This window comes from Saccostrea cucullata, unplaced genomic scaffold, assembly GCF_032062105.1.
Source record: "Saccostrea cucullata isolate Sc308-1 unplaced genomic scaffold, CSIRO_AGI_Scuc_v1 ctg7613, whole genome shotgun sequence".
Lineage (NCBI taxonomy): Eukaryota > Metazoa > Mollusca > Bivalvia > Ostreida > Ostreidae > Saccostrea > Saccostrea cuccullata.
The window spans coordinates 1-19,634 of record NW_026941222.1 but is presented as its reverse complement, the minus strand read 5'-3'; the positions used below and the strand labels follow the sequence as shown (position 1 = coordinate 19,634).

General features: G+C 30.9%; 1 protein-coding gene across 1 annotated transcript; it reads right to left on the bottom strand.

The window, feature by feature from the left end:
* Positions 1 to 13,092: 13,092 nt before the first annotated feature.
* LOC134257456 (uncharacterized) lies at positions 13,093 to 19,091 on the bottom strand. Its single transcript, XM_062740073.1, has 3 exons — positions 18,849 to 19,091; positions 15,500 to 15,602; positions 13,093 to 14,699 (listed from the first exon to the last, which is right to left on the bottom strand). The coding sequence occupies exons 1-3, from the start codon at positions 18,857 to 18,859 to the stop codon at positions 14,382 to 14,384; spliced, it is 432 nt and encodes a 143-aa protein (XP_062596057.1). The 5' UTR covers positions 18,860 to 19,091; the 3' UTR covers positions 13,093 to 14,381.
* Between the last annotated feature and the right edge of the window lie 543 nt (positions 19,092 to 19,634).

Genomic DNA, 19,634 nt, shown 5'->3' with positions numbered 1-19,634 from the left:
GAAGCAAGATCTCATAAACATGTATATAAATATTATGCTAATTATCAAAATCTTACCTCTTAAACTTCTGCAGTCAATTAGTTAATTTTAACTTCCCGGAAATATATTTTGCAAAGTAGGTCAAAGGTCAAAGTCAATTGATTTATAATGCAAGTACGTTTCAGAAAATATCTGAAAAATATCCTGTATATAGGCACTATGAACTATTTTGAAAAGTAGGTAAAAGGTCAAGTTCAAGGGTCACGCTTTCAGTAACTATACTTATTTACAAATGTCATGGTGTCAGGTGATATTTGTGAAAATATAAAATACATAACCCTTACAGTTCTAGACAGTCTAGGAGTGACAGACGGACGGACAGATAGACGCCGGGAAAGTGATCAATGTGTCGCTCTGCTCTGCAGGCGTTACAAAAATACTGATGACTGTTATCTGGTTCAAAAACTTTACCTCACGTATTTTTTTTTTATCCCTTCGGTTGCATATTTATTTCTGACACCTGATATTCAATAAAATTCAATATGGAACATAATTGGGTCGATATGAAAAAAGCAGCTAAATGATACTTATGAAAATTGGAGATAGAATTCAATATTTCCGTTTCTTTTTTTTTGTATCTAAATTGATAAAGCTGCACAATATTTTGGGAAAACAACATTTAGCAAACAGTAGGGAAGCTATTTTTCAGAATGTTCTCGTAAATTTATCAAACTGTGTTGTTTTTTTTTTTTGTCATTGGTGTTACCTTATAAAATTTTGTTGGATAGAACCAAGTGAAAAACTTATGAATGCAATCTATGATAAACATTTACTAGGATTATTTAAGTTTACTGATAAGTCCAAAAGTATCATTGTCCAGTGATGAAAATTAAGTTTTCAATCACATTTGGACATTGACATGAGACAAAAATTTAATAGACAAACGCTAATCTATGCTGTAAATATGGTACCATGTGTGTATAAATCAAAATAACGTAGTTTATGATTTTTTTCAAGGAGTGAAATTAGGTAATATAAAGTTATTTCTTACATTTAAACTTATTAGAAGCAAAAAATTACAAGTTTTTGGTTGGTTACTCCACTGACTCAACTGTAACACCAATGATCGAAATTAGTGATACCAATGACTTAGCACTTAAAAATTAGCAATTAAACATAAAATAACTTTAAAATTCATGTGAAAGACAGAATACACTGCATGGCTAACATACAAAAATGAAATAAGTTTCTGGGATTTCATACTTAAAATGATCTTATAACAAAAAGAAATCTGGTAACACCAGTGACAGAGACTTATCCCATTATGACCATAGAATAATGCAGAGCTACATGAGATGTATTGTCATTTAATCATTTAAAGAATAAATGATTTATGTAGATAGGTAGATAACTTTAAAGAATATAAAGGAGAAAACCCCCTATTGCAAACATTATTTTTTTCTGATACTTTTCTCCAATTAAGCCCTACACGTATACTGTATACAAATGCATGGTAAAAGCTGAAAGAAATACAGTGGTTTAAAAACGAATTATGTAGGTAGGGTAAAAGGGTCTCAATTGTGAAGGATATAATGTTTTGAATTCCACATTCTTCATCAAAGAACTAGAAGATAAAATGTATTAATCAAATTTTCTTGTCACTGGTGTTACTTCACTAGTCATTGGTGTTACCATAAAAGGTAACTTTTCGTAGAGAGATTTAAACAAATTAAGTTAAACTTGACTAATTTTACTTTACTTAGGTGATAAACTCTGACATTCATGCATGGCCTGTGAATTTTTCAGAAGGGAATATATATTTTATGAGCATAAAATATTTTGTCATTGGTGTTACATGTATATGATCTGAAGTTGTCATTGGCATTACCATATATTTAAAACGTCTGTAAGTGGAAAAAAATACATTTCTTGGAAAATAAATCAAATTAATTTCATAAACCATAAATAAGGTTTTCAAGGTAGAATACAAATAAATAATTTTTCTATATAAAAAGAATAGATTTGGCCTCCAAAAGTACTTGTTTTGTCAATGGTGTAACCATTCCTGTCATTGGTGTTAAAGTGAAGGAAGTAATGCCAATGACAGTAACACCAATGACGTATAAGTCATAAAATGATCTGGTATCTCTAATTTACCCTGGATAAAGTAAAAGTTTTGTCCACATTGCTATTAGTTCACCTAAAGAACATCTTTCGTAAAAGAGTTCAATGAAAATCTAAAATCGTTATGAAATTACGATTGAAACACCACTGACAAAAAAGTTTGTAGTAGTGTACTTTCTTTACTTCTGAAGTCCATCAATATGTTCTGATCATGAACATCAAGGATCAGTTTCTGATGTTTTTGGTGAGAAGTGATGTAATATGACTTAGGACTGTTTATATTCTCTTATCAGGAATGATAACTTTTTTGTAGCAAAAACAAAAATAGTAACACCAATGACAAAACTTTCTTGTATAGTCATATTAAACGCTGTATCAGTTAAATGGAAGATGGGGCTCATATTTTTTTTCAAAAAGATATATTCTTTTTAATTGTTATTTTATGCATACATGATTTTTCAGACAAAATTACATATAATTTTTGGCGTATTTATCCTTATTTGAAGAGAATAATTCCATTGACAGCATGAATTTGGCTAATTGGTGTGATAAAAATCATCCATTGACTTTAATGAAATTAATAATTTCTATTGGTAAATAGAAAGTAAAGATTCATAGATTGAAATGCAACAGTCCAAAATTGAGAAAAAAATGAGAAATAGGATTTTACAAAGAAGTGACACGTTTAGCTGTTGTTTTTTTTTATATCGACCCAATTATGCCTACATTCAAGATAATTATGCCTACATGTAAGTACCCAATCTTTACAGAGAATCTGATTTTGATCATGATGGTGTTCCTGGTTAAAATTTTGTCAGCCCATATTACAACAAGTCAAATATAAGGCAAAGTTCCTGTGTTAAAAATGAAATCTCAGCATAAAATTCCCTGTCAATTTTTACATCATAATAATTACATTTCAATTAATTTTCCTACTTTGAATGTTTAAAATTATTTCTTTTAAAACAATAAAGATGATATGAAATAGATAAATCAAGGTAACTTAAACACAGGATTTTTTCATTTCCGTCTCATTTGATAACCAATTTCTGCATGTAAGCATTATTTGAGAGGGATATTCTATTTTCTGGACGATTCATTACATTAATCCAGACGATTTCGTTGGCATCCGGACTAGCGGGGCACCACTATACATATAATTGTCTTGCATATTGACATTCTTTTATTGCATATTAATATTATTTATCTCGAATTTAGGGAGCAGAAATATACCGCCCTATGTTCCCTTTAAAAGATAAATCATTTTAAAATACATGTATAACGTTCAAAGTGATCCACAATTTGTTAATAAATTTCATATATAGAACATGCATCATTAAAGACGTTAAAATACAGTTAGAATATTTACAAAACTTTGTATGCTATCTGATCGTACGTAATGTAGGGTGAAATGGACAAAGCACACTTGAAATATAAAAAGAATATGAAACATCGAGTAGCAGTTGAATACATTTTTTAAAAACGAATATGTGGATAAACTCAAAAAAGATGCAAAAAATTATTTTTGGGAAGACGTTTTTTTTCAAAATTGTTAGATTTGAGGTTAAGTATTGAAAATGAAATGTTTGTTTTATGTCTTTTATGGTATAACTAATCTATATGTATAAACAAAAAAAGTTTTAATACGAAAAATATGTATGTATATTAAGTTATATAAATGCTATTTACAAAAGAATTGCAGTTTTAGATGTGTATTTTTCAATGATGTTCATATTAACATATCTTTTATTAGCTTCTGATATAAACAAATGCGTGTTATGTTTAGTGAATGTGTTTTAAAATATGCTCTTTCATATGATAAGCAGTATATTTGTTTTGTAATATTGTAAGCTTAGTGAACCCAGGGCCCCAATCCTGGCACTAAGGCACTTTACTAAGACATGTGATGGGATAAAAAAAATAATGTTTGGTATGATTACAGGAGAGAGAGAGAGAGAGAGAGAGAGAGAGAGAGAGAGAGAGAGAGAGAGAGAGAGAGAGACTCACGCCATTTGAAAATATCCATGTTTTTATCTAGTTTGTTTTACCTAATTTTTTCTATTAAGTACTTCCATGTTTTATATGTTTCCTCATGTATGTATATATAGCAGCAATATATCATAAATGGGTAAACCTCTCCAGCTATAGTTCGTATACTATGCAGGAAAACAAGCAAACAAAAGGGACGGTGTTATTTTAATATTTTGACACCTACTTTTACTTCCTGTTACCTTATCTCGTTTATCATTATTTTCTTCCCTGTTCCTGTGCGTTTATCTACAGCATTTATTTTAGAATATTTATACATTTTTAAACAGCTAGTGTTGATGTGTATTAAGCTATTTGTACCGTTTAAAATTTTATGGATGTCAACATGCATCCATTTATGAATATCAGGAATGAAGGAAGGAAAATTGGAGTGAAGAATTTATTTAAGGAATAACTGTCTCATTTTTCGATTTCATAATGTGATCAATCGATTGGGTTTCGTGATAATTTGCATAAACGCCGAAGGCGTTTATGCATAAACTTATCATGCAAGCCAATCGATTGATCATCGTCATCAAATTGAAAAATCTGACACTTATTTCTTATATTTAGATGCTTTGATTCCGCCAATCCAAGTGCTCAAAGCCCTGCTTCTATCTAGCTGATTGTTCCGCCCTGCACGGGATTTTTTTTGGAACTGCGCCACTACATTGATGGGGGAAATAAAGAACATTTACAATTTCTAATTTTATCTCTAACAAAGATATTTGAAATGTAGATATCTATTACCTATTGCTTTGACATTTATATTTGTTTTTGAATTTACAGTTGAAAATGTCCAAAAACTACCTATGAGATTGATGATATGTTTTATTCAAACTTAACTATTCTAAATGATAGATATCAATGAAATATGTTGAATTAAAACATTGCTGTGACGTCATGCGCCTTTGTTCTTGCAATCTAAAAATTTACCTGTAGCCGTCCGATAATAATAATTACCATTCTGATAATATATATTTCGAACGGCAATGATAACAAAATCAGACGGTATTGGAAAAAAAGAAGAGTGGAATAAAGGTTCAATATCTCCAAAACCAACATAAAAAATGATATGAAAAAACAAAGAAATCAAGTTTCTACAAAATAACAAATCCATGAACAAATCGAGTTTAAACCTTCCTCAATATTAATACTTCCCACCTTTTAAAAGTGTTTTTGATACAACACTTTGAGTAAGCGAATTTAATCCATTTCTGAAAAATAATCGGCAAATCTATTAATTTTAAAAGGATTGTTTCCAGGTGGATGCACTTTTAAAACCTGAGCATTTCCATTATGTAAATTACAATGTAAAACTCCAGGATGAAATCCCCATTTTCACTTTCCATGTTGATGGTAATATCATAAAAAAATGAAATCTGTATCAATTTCAATTTATGCACAAAATAGACAAAAATGTTCCAAAATAAAAAGAAAATCCTTCACCACTGGACTACTGTCCTGCTTAGTTAAACGACTGCCATTGAATGAAGGAAATGAAACAAGAGTTCACTCATTGATTTTACTGTCTCATTTCTTTTGTCTCCTTATTAGACGGGTAAAAAAACAATCTATGCCTGAACTCCCATTGTGTTATTATTGGTCTTCCAGGTAACTTTTTGACATTTAATTGGTACTGTTTTAAGTAAGACATATGTCTCACATCATTCTATATGTGAAATTATCAGACAGTTTTCAGCCCTAACGGGCCTCAAACAGTCTGATAATTTACATATAGAACAGTATTCGGCATATATACATTGCATAATGAACTGCATTTAAGCTCAAGAGTTCATTATACATTACAAAAGAGCAAAGATGGAGCTTTTAAACATCAAAGCTTGGATCAGGTGCCATAAGGAGTGAGTGTCCCCCGCCAAACGGTTACACCCATCGCGTGCTCCTTGTCATGAATGGGAAATAATTGGGAAAATTAGTCGACAATTCAGTGTGTAAATGTTGGCTTAAGAATTTATATGAAAAATCTCTGTCAGCATTGGACTATAAATGATAAACTTTATTTTCTGTTGAGTTTTGTAACTGCAAATTATATATAAAAAAACCTAGGAAAATTGTCTACCATGGTCATGTATTTACAATAAACTATATGATTATCCATCAAATCTCGCTTGACTTGATTATGTGCGCCTTCCAAAATTTGCTCATCTTTATTCCAGTGTCTCGTACAAGTTGCGCCCTATTATTAGCATACGTACTGTATGTGTGCTTAAAATAGCGGGCTTCATATTTTAGCAGCTTTGGCGCAGCAATAATTAATGATGCGCAGATTCATGAATACCGCGAAGAAATAATTTATAAGTAGTATATACGACACAAACATGTGTAGCTCTAATTCATGATTACGCAAACAACTCCATAACTATTGATTGAGCTAAATTTTGAAGAAGCTAAATAATGTACATGTACAGTATTTTTCGAATTCATATGAAACAGAATATGTTCAAAATCTTACACGTGAAAATAAAAAAGAAACACTTGATGTGTCCTTCAACTCGAAATTTAGATATATTGACGACGGTTACCTATATAGCTAGTAGTAGAGCGTTCGCTTCGTGATCGAGATCGAGGCCCGGGTTCGGTTCTCTTTCGCGACTCCGCGTCCTCCCCCCTTTTTTATTTGTACTGGAAGGTTGCTATGAGTACAGTGGTGTAGTCCTGATATAAATTAGGTCACTGAATTAACACAGGATGGAAACACTGTAAGCTGACTGGCATTTGATAGGGTGCCAAGGAAGCTTACAGCACTATATTAGAATGTATATGGCAACAGCTAAACAAATGCAAGCGGATACTAAATTGTGAATTTACCCTATAACAAGCATGCAGAACTCTTTTTTAAGCTACATGATGGGTAGTTAGAAAAAATTACTTGTCTAGTGAATAATCTTTGACCAGAGTCCAAACTATTTGTGGATTGGAAGGATGAACTGAATTTTGTTTTTAAAAACATATTTAATTTTTGGAAGGATATGACTATAATGCAAAACATGGTGAGAGAAAGAGGAAAGGGGGTTTTGGCAACGGGCCTTACAGTGAGTCTTTGCAAGAGTAACATATTATAATTTTTCAAATAAACTTGCACTAAAAAATTACTAGTTAAGACAACTAGTTTGCCTCGTAAAGCTTTTGTCGTGATTATATGCCATTGGTAATCATTCTGTTTATCGACTTAGATAGTGAAAAGTAGGTGTTCACCGCATGAAGCGTGGGTCGTATAATTAGATATAGTGCACCAAGTGAAAATTCCTTAAAACTTCTAGATTTACTTTAATGTTGTCTAGTAAATGTACTCAATACCTAGTAAAATCTACATTGAAGATAGTAATTGTATGGACAGTAAATTTACTCTTCTTGGTGACTTTTAAACCTAAGTTTTCTTTTTCAGTGTGGATGATGGTCCTCCTGATCTGGCATGTACCTGTTATAGTTATATGAAAATAGTTTTGTACTAGATTTTTTAATGTAATCAGTAAGAAGCATTCAAAACTTGCAATAGTTGAACAAAAATATGGTTAGCATTAATTAAGAGCCTTTCTCTGTAATGACTTGTAAAAGAGTTCACCTCTCTCGTTTACTACTGGTTATACCTTGTAGATTGTGCTTAAATGTTAACCAGTTTACAAACATTGAAAACTGGTTATTACCATAAATCTACATATTTTACTCGAATGAACTAAATTGAATTTAATGCACTCGCACTCTTGTTCCATGGAGAATTCCGTGCCGACCTGACTAAACCGCCATATGCGCCTTTCCAATAACTCAGAGAAATCCGATGACAATATGGCCCAACAATTCCTATGATCATTTACTTACAATGTCATTGTACATGTACCGTTTACGGTAGCTCAGTCGGAAGAGCCCTCACTCCGTGATCGGGAGGTCGTGAGTTCGTATCTCGGCCGCGACTGACCCAGTCGATAAAATGGGTAGCAACTGTTCCTTCGCCATGCGCTCGGCACATTGAAGTGAAAGTTGCGGGTCCTTCGGATAAGACCTTAAAAACCGAGGCCCCGTGTCAGCGACAGGCGTTGGCACGATAAAGATCCCTCACTGCTCAATGGCCCTGAGTGCCGAGTAAAGGTCAAAATTTGAAGCCCTTCACCGGCATACGGTGACGTCTCCATATGAGTGGAAAAATCTCGAGAGGGACGTTAAACAATATACAATCAATCAATCATTGTATATGTATAGACCAAAGACTTCTGACGAGACATTTTTTAGTATTTTTGTTTCATTAATTGTTTGTCATATCTTGTCTCTTTTTTCAAAATGTTTCGTACGTGGAATAATTTATCTTATGTACATTGTATTCAGTCAAAATAGAGACTTGAAACCACAAAATGCAGGTAATAAGGGTATATTGCTACATAAGTAAGGAAAATTGACGAAGAAAGAGTAAGTTTATCAAAAAACTTTGTTGTTAGACGAATGCGAGGGGTTACCGAAAATTCGTTGACTGATGAGATGTCATTAATAATGTGTCGTATTTTTTAAAACAAAATTGATGAAGATCACAAAACAACAAATTTTCAGAAATGCTGAATTTAAGTATTATTTTGATACGTTGGTGGTTTGCAAGATAATTTTAAAATAAAAAAAAAATTATATGATAGACCGGTGCTGACATTGAATAGTTTTATGTCGTTCGACATTGTCGTTGTTTTTTAACGTCATCCCCATCTACATGTGTCTCATACATGTATTTTAATGAGATTCGTTGGAGTTAGGTAAGGACCTAATTCAGCCAGTTCATACGACCTTCAATGGCATTAACAGCTGCTTTAATGCATATCATATTGAGAAGGGATCTATTTGTGTTAATCACATTCCTAAATTAACAGGATTTTTCTCTGTTACACTTAGATAGGAAGAATCTGCTTCATAAGAGGTTGCTCAACCCGGGATCATGAAGCATCTTAAGCTTAGGTCAAAATCCTTCTGTTGTGCAAATATGTTGTAGAAGTCAAACAGGCCAAAATCAAATTATTTTTCAATACTACTCTACAAAAGTGGTGCTATCTGCAAAATTAGAGATCAATTCAATAAATAATAAATATCTTGCACAATTAAAATTTGACTTAAGTTTAAGTTTGTTTTATGATCCTGGGGCTTGAACATTAAAAAAAAATAAAATGAAAATGAATAGACTGTGCTTTGTTTATATACAAAATTCATTAAAGCACATGTAACAGTAAACGACTGTTTATTCATAAACTAGTCTATTAATTGGTTGAAAACAGAGTATAAAGATTTAATTAATATTAAATAATTTAAATGAATACTAAATGAACTAATTTTATTTTAACTGTTCAGATTTTCTCTAAGATCAGAATTTGTAGTGAGATTAATTGTGATGATGGGCAGAAGATTTTGTATATCATTCAATGAAATGAACAGAGAGAAAAGATGGCTCGGACAATTGCTGGAGCATTATCAAGTTAATATTTTGTTTTAATTATTGACATTTCTTGTTTAAAAAATAAAAGTCTGAAATATTACTACTAAAATCTGAGAACTCATAGATTAATATGTGTAATTTTGTACATGTAAAGTGGAAGAAGAGTTGAAAATCTACACTTATTTTTAGTGATTGTACTATAAACAGGTGATAATCAAATGGATGGCATTAATCACAATTATAAGGAGAAGAAAATGCAGTCTATGAGACTGAATGGAACAATTGCTGGAGCATTGTAAGGTAAATTTAAATAAAATTTGAATTAATTAAAACTGAAATTAATGTATAGTATAAATATGAAATAAAGCTACTAGATTTATCTGAAAATTTACTTCACTTGTTATTTTGTTAAAAAAATTATAAGTCAAGTTCAAACCTACACTCATTTCATATCAAATCCAGGAAATGACAAATATGCAGGGCCAAGCATTTCTTGGAGTGGAATTTACCTCCAGGAGATGACTGTACAGCTTAATGAATCAACTTCAGGTACAGTTTGTATATAATTTGTTCATCACCTTTATGATTCTTTGTTGCCATGTCACGCATTTCAATGTTTTTACCATTTTAATTTATAGAAAAGTCTGATTTCTGTAAATATCTCGGGTACATCACGAAGTCTAAAAACACTTTATTTCGAAGCCCGGTAGGTGTATCCGAATCGAAAGATGTGTAGAGTTTTTCTAAGTTCTCTTTTAACAATGGGTCTTTATGCATCACCGCCGACTTTCCCTCTCGCTTTAGTTTGGCTAACATTGCTGAAAAAAAATTGTTTGCTGCTTTCAAATCCGGAGAATTAGCAATATCGACTCCAAGTTTTTTCTCAAAATGTTTTGCAGACCATTACAAATGGACAGGTAGGACTTTTTGGAATAGAGCTCCCCTTTCTGGGTTCTGACTGCTACATAAAATATTCGTAGCAAATCATTCAAATCGTTGTTTGTTGCACATGTAACCGCCAGATCTAAATTGTTCAGTAAAACAGTCTTTCAATACCTTCAGCGCTCCTTTTATTACATTCTTTGTACATACAGAGTCTTTTTTTTTCTACAACTTCAAGCAAATTGTCTTCACTTACATCACTAAACCTTGCCTGAGTTGCCATACCGAAAGTAAAAATGTCGCTTCAATATCACGACCACGCTTTAAACAGGCCACAGTTCATTATGTGGCCCGGTCAAAAGTTCGATATTTCATAATTAAGCAAAAACATAAAATGAATCGTGAAACAGTTCAAAAAGTCTCATAATAATTTATTTAGTAGGTTAGGCAATAATTTTAAATGTAACAGGACAGAAGTCCTTAAAAACCCTTCGTACAAAATAGATCTGCTCATTTAATTTATATGTTAATAATAATTACGGAAGAATTCATTATCCCTGAGTATTCCGACAGATTGTTTCAAGACCAGTTTTAAGTTTTAATGAAGGACGTAAATTTTGACGTAGACGTTAACGTAGACTTTGCGACTGAAGTTAGGTGTGCAGGGATGATGCTACATCTTAAGGTTAAGTCAAAATATTTATATTGTATTAAAATGTTGTCGAAGTCAGGTAAACACAAATTAAAACATTTTTCAATATTGCAAGCAAGTGCTTAACTTAAAATTTGAGACTGATCAATAATAAATAATAAATAAGCATTTGACAACTGATTGAAAATCCGACTTAAGTTTAAATCCGTTTCATAATACCAGGGCCTTGTCTCCGAAAAGTACATGGACTGTTCTCTAGCATTTGCATCTTTTTAATAACACCTTCAGCATACTTGGAATTACAATCAGAATTTTCGTTTTGTTTTTGTTTTTTTTCAATGTTGCAATTGACCACAATTAAAAGAAAAGTAAATTTACAATTTTTTTTTCTTTTTTAAGTAGTTGTTTAGAAATCCAGAAGAGGTATGTAATTCAAAAAGAAATTTTAGTGTAGTGAATGTTACATGTAAGTATTTGAAACTGTAACATGATTTTTAAGGAGGGACAGGACCTTTCGCTGAAAAAATTCCTGTCAATGATTTTTTTTTTCGTATTTTTTATATTTACTAATTTGATATGTACTAAACATTTTAAAACGGTCCTGTCGTGGGATTTCTTGACTTATTTAAAAGATATCGACCCACAAATACCGCCCTGTTTAGAGTTTGTATGGCGTTTAGATACTTCATGTTTACGGGCCCATGAGAGAGTCGATAATGCGAATTTTTACGCACAAACGATAAATATAATAGATAACACTATATACTCAAATATTTCAGTATATTCATAGTGTTTAAATTATCTGAAAGCAATTGTTTCAATTCTATATAGTATTTGGGTGGGATAATTTCTGCATTTTTCAAGGCAGCTTCAACGACAAAAATCTCATTTGGAAAAAAATTCTGTCAATAAATATTTCTAAATTTATAATTAAATGTCAGTCCTTCATAATAATTATTTACTGCATAAATATCATAGGGTGAAGCTTACCTCAATATAGCACGGGACATCATTGAATTAGACGTAAGCATGATAAAAACGCTTCACGTTTGTATTTTCCGAGTGCGAGAAATCAATTGTGACGTCACACAAAAACATAAACATTCAAAATTATCTAAATAGAGAGAATCTCTGCTACTAAACACGAAAAAGTATTCATTAAAAAAAATCTGCTTTAGAAATTTATCACAATACATTTACTGTGACCTGTTTATTATGAAATAAAACTGATCATGACTGGTGTGTGTACTTGATCTCGCTGCACTAAGAATTCAAACACTACGTCTATGACGTCACTGACGTCAGACTGCAGGTAAAGAGAAACAAATACGTGGATTGGGCAACTTCACTTTATCCAAATGATGGCAAGATCTTTAAAAAAATTATTAAGTATAATTTCTAAAATTAAATGTTTAAAAACAATTTAATAATTTAGAATAAAATTACACAAGAACTGTTGATTTTAACGACGTTAATATGTATATCATCACCGATTATGACGTAATATGTCTTTATAGTCATGTGACATGTTCCCTGTCTCCCCTTAAGTATTTTTTCTTTGTAAAGGAAGCTGTGGGTAAAATTTAGCAAACAAGTAAAAGAATAAAGATGCATTTGTAAAGACGAGGCATAATAAATTACGTCGATGGGATTGCATAAAGAATATCAACCCGTACTTAAACACTAATGAGTTCTTATTGTGACTGATAGGGATCCTTGCTTCTCATTGGCACCTGATCCCACATCTGATGTTTTCGTGGTCCTTGTTTTCTACAGTACATCCCTATTATGTTATGTTTATGGACGTTACAGCTCGAATACTGTTCGTTATCTCCACATACTTTATAAAATCAAAACAAAAGTATTTATTATTGTTAGAAACCTTGCAATTTAATGAAAAAAAAATTAAATGACATATTCATTTGATACTTTGCAGTACGAAACACATACGTAATCTATTTTTATACATTTCTTATAAAACACATAAAAACAAAACAAGCAATTTTAATGTCAATGGTCTTTAATAAAAAAATATAAACTAACAAAATACATTTACTTACATGCATGTAATTATGACTTATTTTTAAATTCAAATTGTGCTAATGAATATTATTGACAATTAGTATCAAAATAAAAATTGAGCTACTGTAAGCACTGAGCTCACTAAATGATACCCTGCCTCCCATACCTTTATAATGGCAAAGTCTATGTTTTGCTCTGAAAAATCTGAAATAAGGTTCATATCAAACTGTAAAAAGAGGTACAAATTGGCATTATGTGACAAAAAAATTGCGAAAGTACCATTGAATTTTATTCAGAGATATTCCAGAGTTATTCAGGACTTCCAGATAAGAGATTGGTACCCTTCATTATTATAGAAAAAATGGCAGGTCAATGTTTCGCTTTTTGAAACCCAAAATATGTGTCCCATCCAAAAAGGAGGTGCACAGTTGCACTTTGTAACGAACATATTTTGAAAGTTTCAGTAATTTTCATTCAGTGGTACAGGAGTTGCGGATAAGAGCGTAACAAACAGATGAACATAGAGACAGAGAGAAGGACGGACAGACACCCCGATCACTATGTACCCTCCCACTTTAAAAGCCGGATGTATACAAATTTTGAAGACATTGACGTGTTAAAGATAATAGATGCAAGGGTTTTTTTTTTTAATTTTTGTATCAACATACATGTGTATACTTTCAGAAATTTAGTAATTTTTTTTTACTTTGTGTTCCTTTTGCAAAACTTCAATTGTCAAAATTTTCGTTTCTATTTTCGTTTAAGTACCTCTGATTTGAGTGTTTTTTTTATTGTTATAACGGAAAAGATGGAAAGCAGTGATTCAAAAACCTAAACATGTCTTTAAATAGCTTATTTCGAATAAATTGAAACGGCTTTTATATACAAACAGATACAACTGACAAAATTGATGTACAATATGAACAGAAATTTGAATAAAGTATAAATATTTAAGGAAAACTACTGAAAATAATAACACTATTCAATAAAATTAATAAATTAAAAAATAGGTCTTAAAGCAATACAAATATTAAGTCACTAAAACTATATATTTCTCTTAAAAATAAATTGAACAAAATGAAATTTATATTTAAATTTATAGAAATAGTCTTCATAATATGATCTTATATTTTCTTGAGAAATGTTTAAGTGTAATAAACATTTCTTTAAGGTAGTACAAAACATCCATGAAATCTGCTTTAAATCATTACAAAGTCAAAAGAAACATTTTAATTCTCAAAGAAAATTAGAAAAATACATATCTTTGCTTCAGATTTCACTTTGACTTTCAAGAATGAAGTAGTTGTCATTATTCGCCTCTTCCGTCTGAGCATACACATCGTCCTCAGGTAAGACAACTCCTTCATTACTTCGTCCTGCGTTTAAATGGCTGTAATCGTCCTCCGTAGTCTGACCAGAGGAACAAGAAGCATGGTTGTATACGTTCTCCGTTTCCTCGTCCTCTTTTTCGTGGAGATGGTTGTAGACATCATCTTTTTCCATCTGTGCCGTTTTAGCCTCTTTAACGTTACTGTACGTTGGAGATTCCATTGACGGAGAGTAGGGTGGAACATTAACGACTTTTCGCTACAAAATAAATGTTTTCTTGGCATGCATCATTATGAGGACATGTATTTATATGTTTAGAAACTGGCAATAAACTTGCATTTAAAATGATTATCACTGTTTCAAATTTCTTTTGTCAAATTGACATCATGTAGTCACTTCAAGGAAAATTCAAATGTGAATGCCTAATCTTGTGACGTTCAATAAAAAATACTTCTATGAAGCCACTAGACGACTTATGATGAATTGTAAAGAAGAAAAGCAAACGAATCAAATTTTCAAACGTTATTTCAATTAAAGTGTACAATATTTTTTTAACAACTCCAACAGCAGGAAAAAGTTCAGCAAACCACGATATCGTCTAAAGCACAATTTTGCAAGTCAGGACTTTCAAAATATATGTTTCTTTATTTTTCAAAAGCTGACCTTAAATTTGTTAACACAAGCTTTGATAGTTTATGAATAGAAGCATGCAAATGAAAGGGATAAATACTAAAATAAAACTCTCGTCATGTTAAGAACACGAATAAGAAAAACAAAATGACCAAGGTTTTTGGACTTTCCAGTCCTAAGAGACATTAACAGTTTATTTTAATATTTTGATTAAATGGATCGTCAAAAACTTTATTTTTATTGATCACAAACTATAACATCACATGTAGAATCATCAAAATGTGTTTCATATAATACGATAAATTTCACATTTTAAATAAGTTATACGATTTTCATGTGCTCATGTTTTCCCCTTGCAAGTAATCCTAAAATAACAGAATTGTTCATGTAAATTACAATTCCCTATGAAATTCAATATAAATACATACCTGATAATTCTGTTCCGTAATATTTGCTGATTGACTCTGGTTGTTTTCAGATATTGGTGCAATGTGGGTACTTCGTCTGTCAAATTTTATACTTATCTCGTCACTGTTTGGTATAACAATTAAAAAAAATTAATAAGTAAAAATTATTATTTTAATAATAAATAAAAAAAATTATTTTAATAATAGAATAAAAAATTTATTTAACACTGTTTTCAACTGTATGATTTAGGCCATTCCAAGTTTTTTTTCTGTGTTTAGCGTCCACGTGCGCCTTGGTTTTTGACACCCAATATCAGAAAAAAAAACCAAAAAAGAAGACCTGTTATTGATTATTCTGGTCGAAATCTTTGAATTATATTATGTCCTGTTATTATTTTTCTACAATTTAACATATTTGGTATATTTTGAGTACTTTTTTTTGTAGTACATGGATTTTGCTAAAGTATAGATCTAGAAAAGAGAAAAAATATCTTTTGAAATCAAAGCCTTTGAAAGACTTTCTTTTATGAATATAAAGTATGTGTTTTCTTTTATGGTCTGTTTGTTTTTTGCAAATAGGTAGGTAGGTTTTTGAAAGATGGGTGGACGCTAAACATAGAAAACACTTTGAATGGCCTTAAAGATATTTAAATACTTAGTGTGCATTTGAGGACCACTTTTAATACAAATGTTGCCTTACAAATCGAACGGAACAGTGTTGCTTGTGAAGGTTATTGATGTCTCAAATTTCTATTCTGCATTAACTGGATTATACTTTCCATATTTTTATTTATACACAACGCAGTTTCTCCCTTTTTTAGTATTGATCGTAAAGTTTGGTTCAAAGTAAATACAAAGCCTCGCATAAAATATTCGTCGAAATGCCAGAAATGATCATATGTAATGTTTTCCTAATTGAAGGAAGGATATGGAAATAACGAACAGTATCCAAACTCAACGTCCATTAAACAATATACAAAATAAGAGCAGAGCAAAAACGGACCTCCAAAACATCAGAAGTGGGATCAGGTGCCATGGAGGAGTGAGCATCCCTGCCGACTGGTCACACCCGCCGTTTCCTCGCTATCATGATCAGGAAATAACGGAAAAAATCCGTCGTCAATTCAGTGTATAAATAATGGACTAACAATTGGTATGAAAAACGTCAGTCAGCATTTGACTCAATGATATATTGTATTTGCTGACAAGGTCATTGTATCGACCATAGAATTTACGAAATGATGACTTTAAACGAGACTATTGATCCCTAACAAAAAACTACTATAGTTAACTAAAGTTTACTATAGTTAACAATAGTTGACTATAGTTAACTATAGTAAATCAAAGTGTCAAAGTTTTCGTCAAAGTTTTTCAAAGTGTCAAAGTTTTCGCCAAAGTTTTTCAAAGTGTCAAAGTTTTTGCCAAAGTTTTTCAAAGTGTCAAAGTTTTCGCCAAAGTTTTTCAAAGTGTCAAAGTTTTTGCCAAAGTTTTTCAAAGTATCAAAGTTTTCGCCAAAGTTTTTCAAAGTGTCAAAGTTTTCGCCAAAGTTTTTCAAAGTGTCAAAAATTTTCGATAAACTTTTTCAAAGTGTCAAAGTTTACGCCAATGTTTTTCAGAGTGTCAAAGTTTTCGCCAAAGTTTTTTAAAGTGTCAAAGTTTTTGTCAAAGTTTTTGTCAAAGTTTTTTTAAAGTGTCAAAGTTTTCGCCAAAGTTTTTCAAAGTGTCAAAGTTTTCGTCAAAGTTTATCAAAGTGTCAAAGTTTTCGATAAAGTTTTTCAAAGTGTCAAAGTTATCACTATAGTAAATCAAAGTTTTCAAAGTGTCAAAGTTATAACTATAGTAAACTATAGTTAACTATAGTATTTTTTTGTTAGGGATATTCTTGTTTCATTAACTTGCTTGTCAATAATTTACCTCGTTTAAGAAATTGTTCATACGTAGAGCATGCTCTATGAAGTAGCTCAATATGGAAGAAGAACAGAAATAAATTTATAATTAAGGACGGGAAATTCTAAAATTATAATCATTTTTCTTTTACAAAATCGTTTTATTGCAATTTTGTTCGTAACGTTATGATTTTATGTGACTTTTAACAACATATTGCAAATATTATTAAGATAAAGGCCAAAACCGATGTATTACTTCAAATAATTTGGTTGAATTCGCAATGAAGAATTTTGAAAATATGAACAAAATCCATTGCGAACAACCTGTCTATAAAATTTGATTACTGACCAAATAAGATTTAAATATCAGCAAAATCAGGGTTACAAAAGAAAAATGAGGTTATAAATAATTATTCATATTTTTATAAAACGAGGATTAAAATGGATAAGAATTGAAGAATTATCACCGAGCAAAATTAACATTGCATTAATATAACTTTTTAATATTTTATACCAAATTCGGACGTTTATCTGTTAAATTCTTTATCTGTTATTAATATGTGCTTATTTGTAGTAAATTGTGTCTTATTTATCTCATTCCATTTGAATAGGATTAAGACATTCCAGTTGACACTCCGTGACTCTGTCAAAATAACTGTTGCTCGTTAGGTGTTAATGCCTCGGGATTCGTTAATCCTTTACCAATAACTTTATTTGTACAATTTCTTTATATTAACCTCTTTCATGACCATTTAATTAAAGAAACACACCAGTCCATCAATTAACGCAACTAGTGTCAAAAGTCAATTATTGTTTTATCTTAATCTTACAAATATCTATGTCCATTATAATCTCGTCAGTTTGGAGACCCGACGCTCTACCGGCCATATCCAACTCGATTATGTTTTGTGAGATATTGTTAAAATTCATGTTTGTTATTCTCCATCGTCTTTAATAAATAAGGAAACCTGATTTACCAATTCTTTGAATTTATTTTGGAAGACTATAAGGAATACGGCATCTTTACTCTTTACGTTTCATTACAGCCCATTAGCGCCACTACTTTGTTAGACCCGCCAACATTCCTTCTTCCCCGTTAACACAAAACAATGGAGAATTAGCAGAGGAAATTAGGACTGGAATTATTAAAACGTTTATGATTCAAACTTATATTGTTTATTAATATTCAGGGAAACTATTCCATTATATAAAATTTCTTTATTCAAAAATTTATCTCACATTGTATACCTTGATAATAAAAAATATAAGTTAAATGTAAAAATTGTTATGGTATAATCCAACAAATGCTCAGGGGCCATAAGCATGCATGCATTGTCTTTGTTATTTAAAATTAAATAAAAACTCTACAATTTTAGATGTCGATGTGAATTATCAAAATATATTTTATCGCCTGCGTATGCGTCATCTAAAATAGCCAATATAAATGATCATTATAACTTAATGTAAAAAAGGAGCAGACTTACCGTTTTTGCATGTTGGAGATATATCTTTTGGATATTAAGTATGCAATGAGGGCACTTAATACTACCCCTAGAAAGAAGCTTCCAAAAATAGCTCCTATTGTAGCTCCTAAACCATTTGCTACGAATTTGAAAATATAAACTGTCAAATTTTCGAGAAGCACTATCCCTTCCTCGAGACAAAGAAAAGAATGTGAAGAAGTCTTAAAAACAGAGGAAACAGAAAAACAAACAAAACAAAACAAAAACAACAAGAACTTCTGTTAAATTTCCAAACACTACGTATTTAGAATTTTAAATGTTCAGTTTGAAGTTTATAATCAGTTTTAAGAGAGAATTCTGGACCGCTTTGAAAAAAAGTCTGATGTGTCAATGTACTCTTAGTCGGTTCTCCTATAAGGTTAACAATTGATATCTATATAAGCACCATAATTAATTAACTAAAATTACGATAAGTTGGAATTGTCAAATTCTGGATTTTTCGGATCATATCCCCGTACCTACATACACACAAGTGAAAGACTTTAAGAAATTAAAATTACAACTGCAAAATAAATTTTAGCACTACAACTAATTAAACAGCAAAACGTTATTAGTTGCAACACTGTAAATATGTAGTGTTTGAAAATTGATCTGAGTCATTCATTACCTTGAACCATTAATGTTCGTTTAAATTAAGCTGTTGATCAAAGTTGGAAAGCAGAAAGGATCTAAATCATCTTTTATATATATATATATATATATATATATATATATATATATATATATATATAGATATAGATATAGATA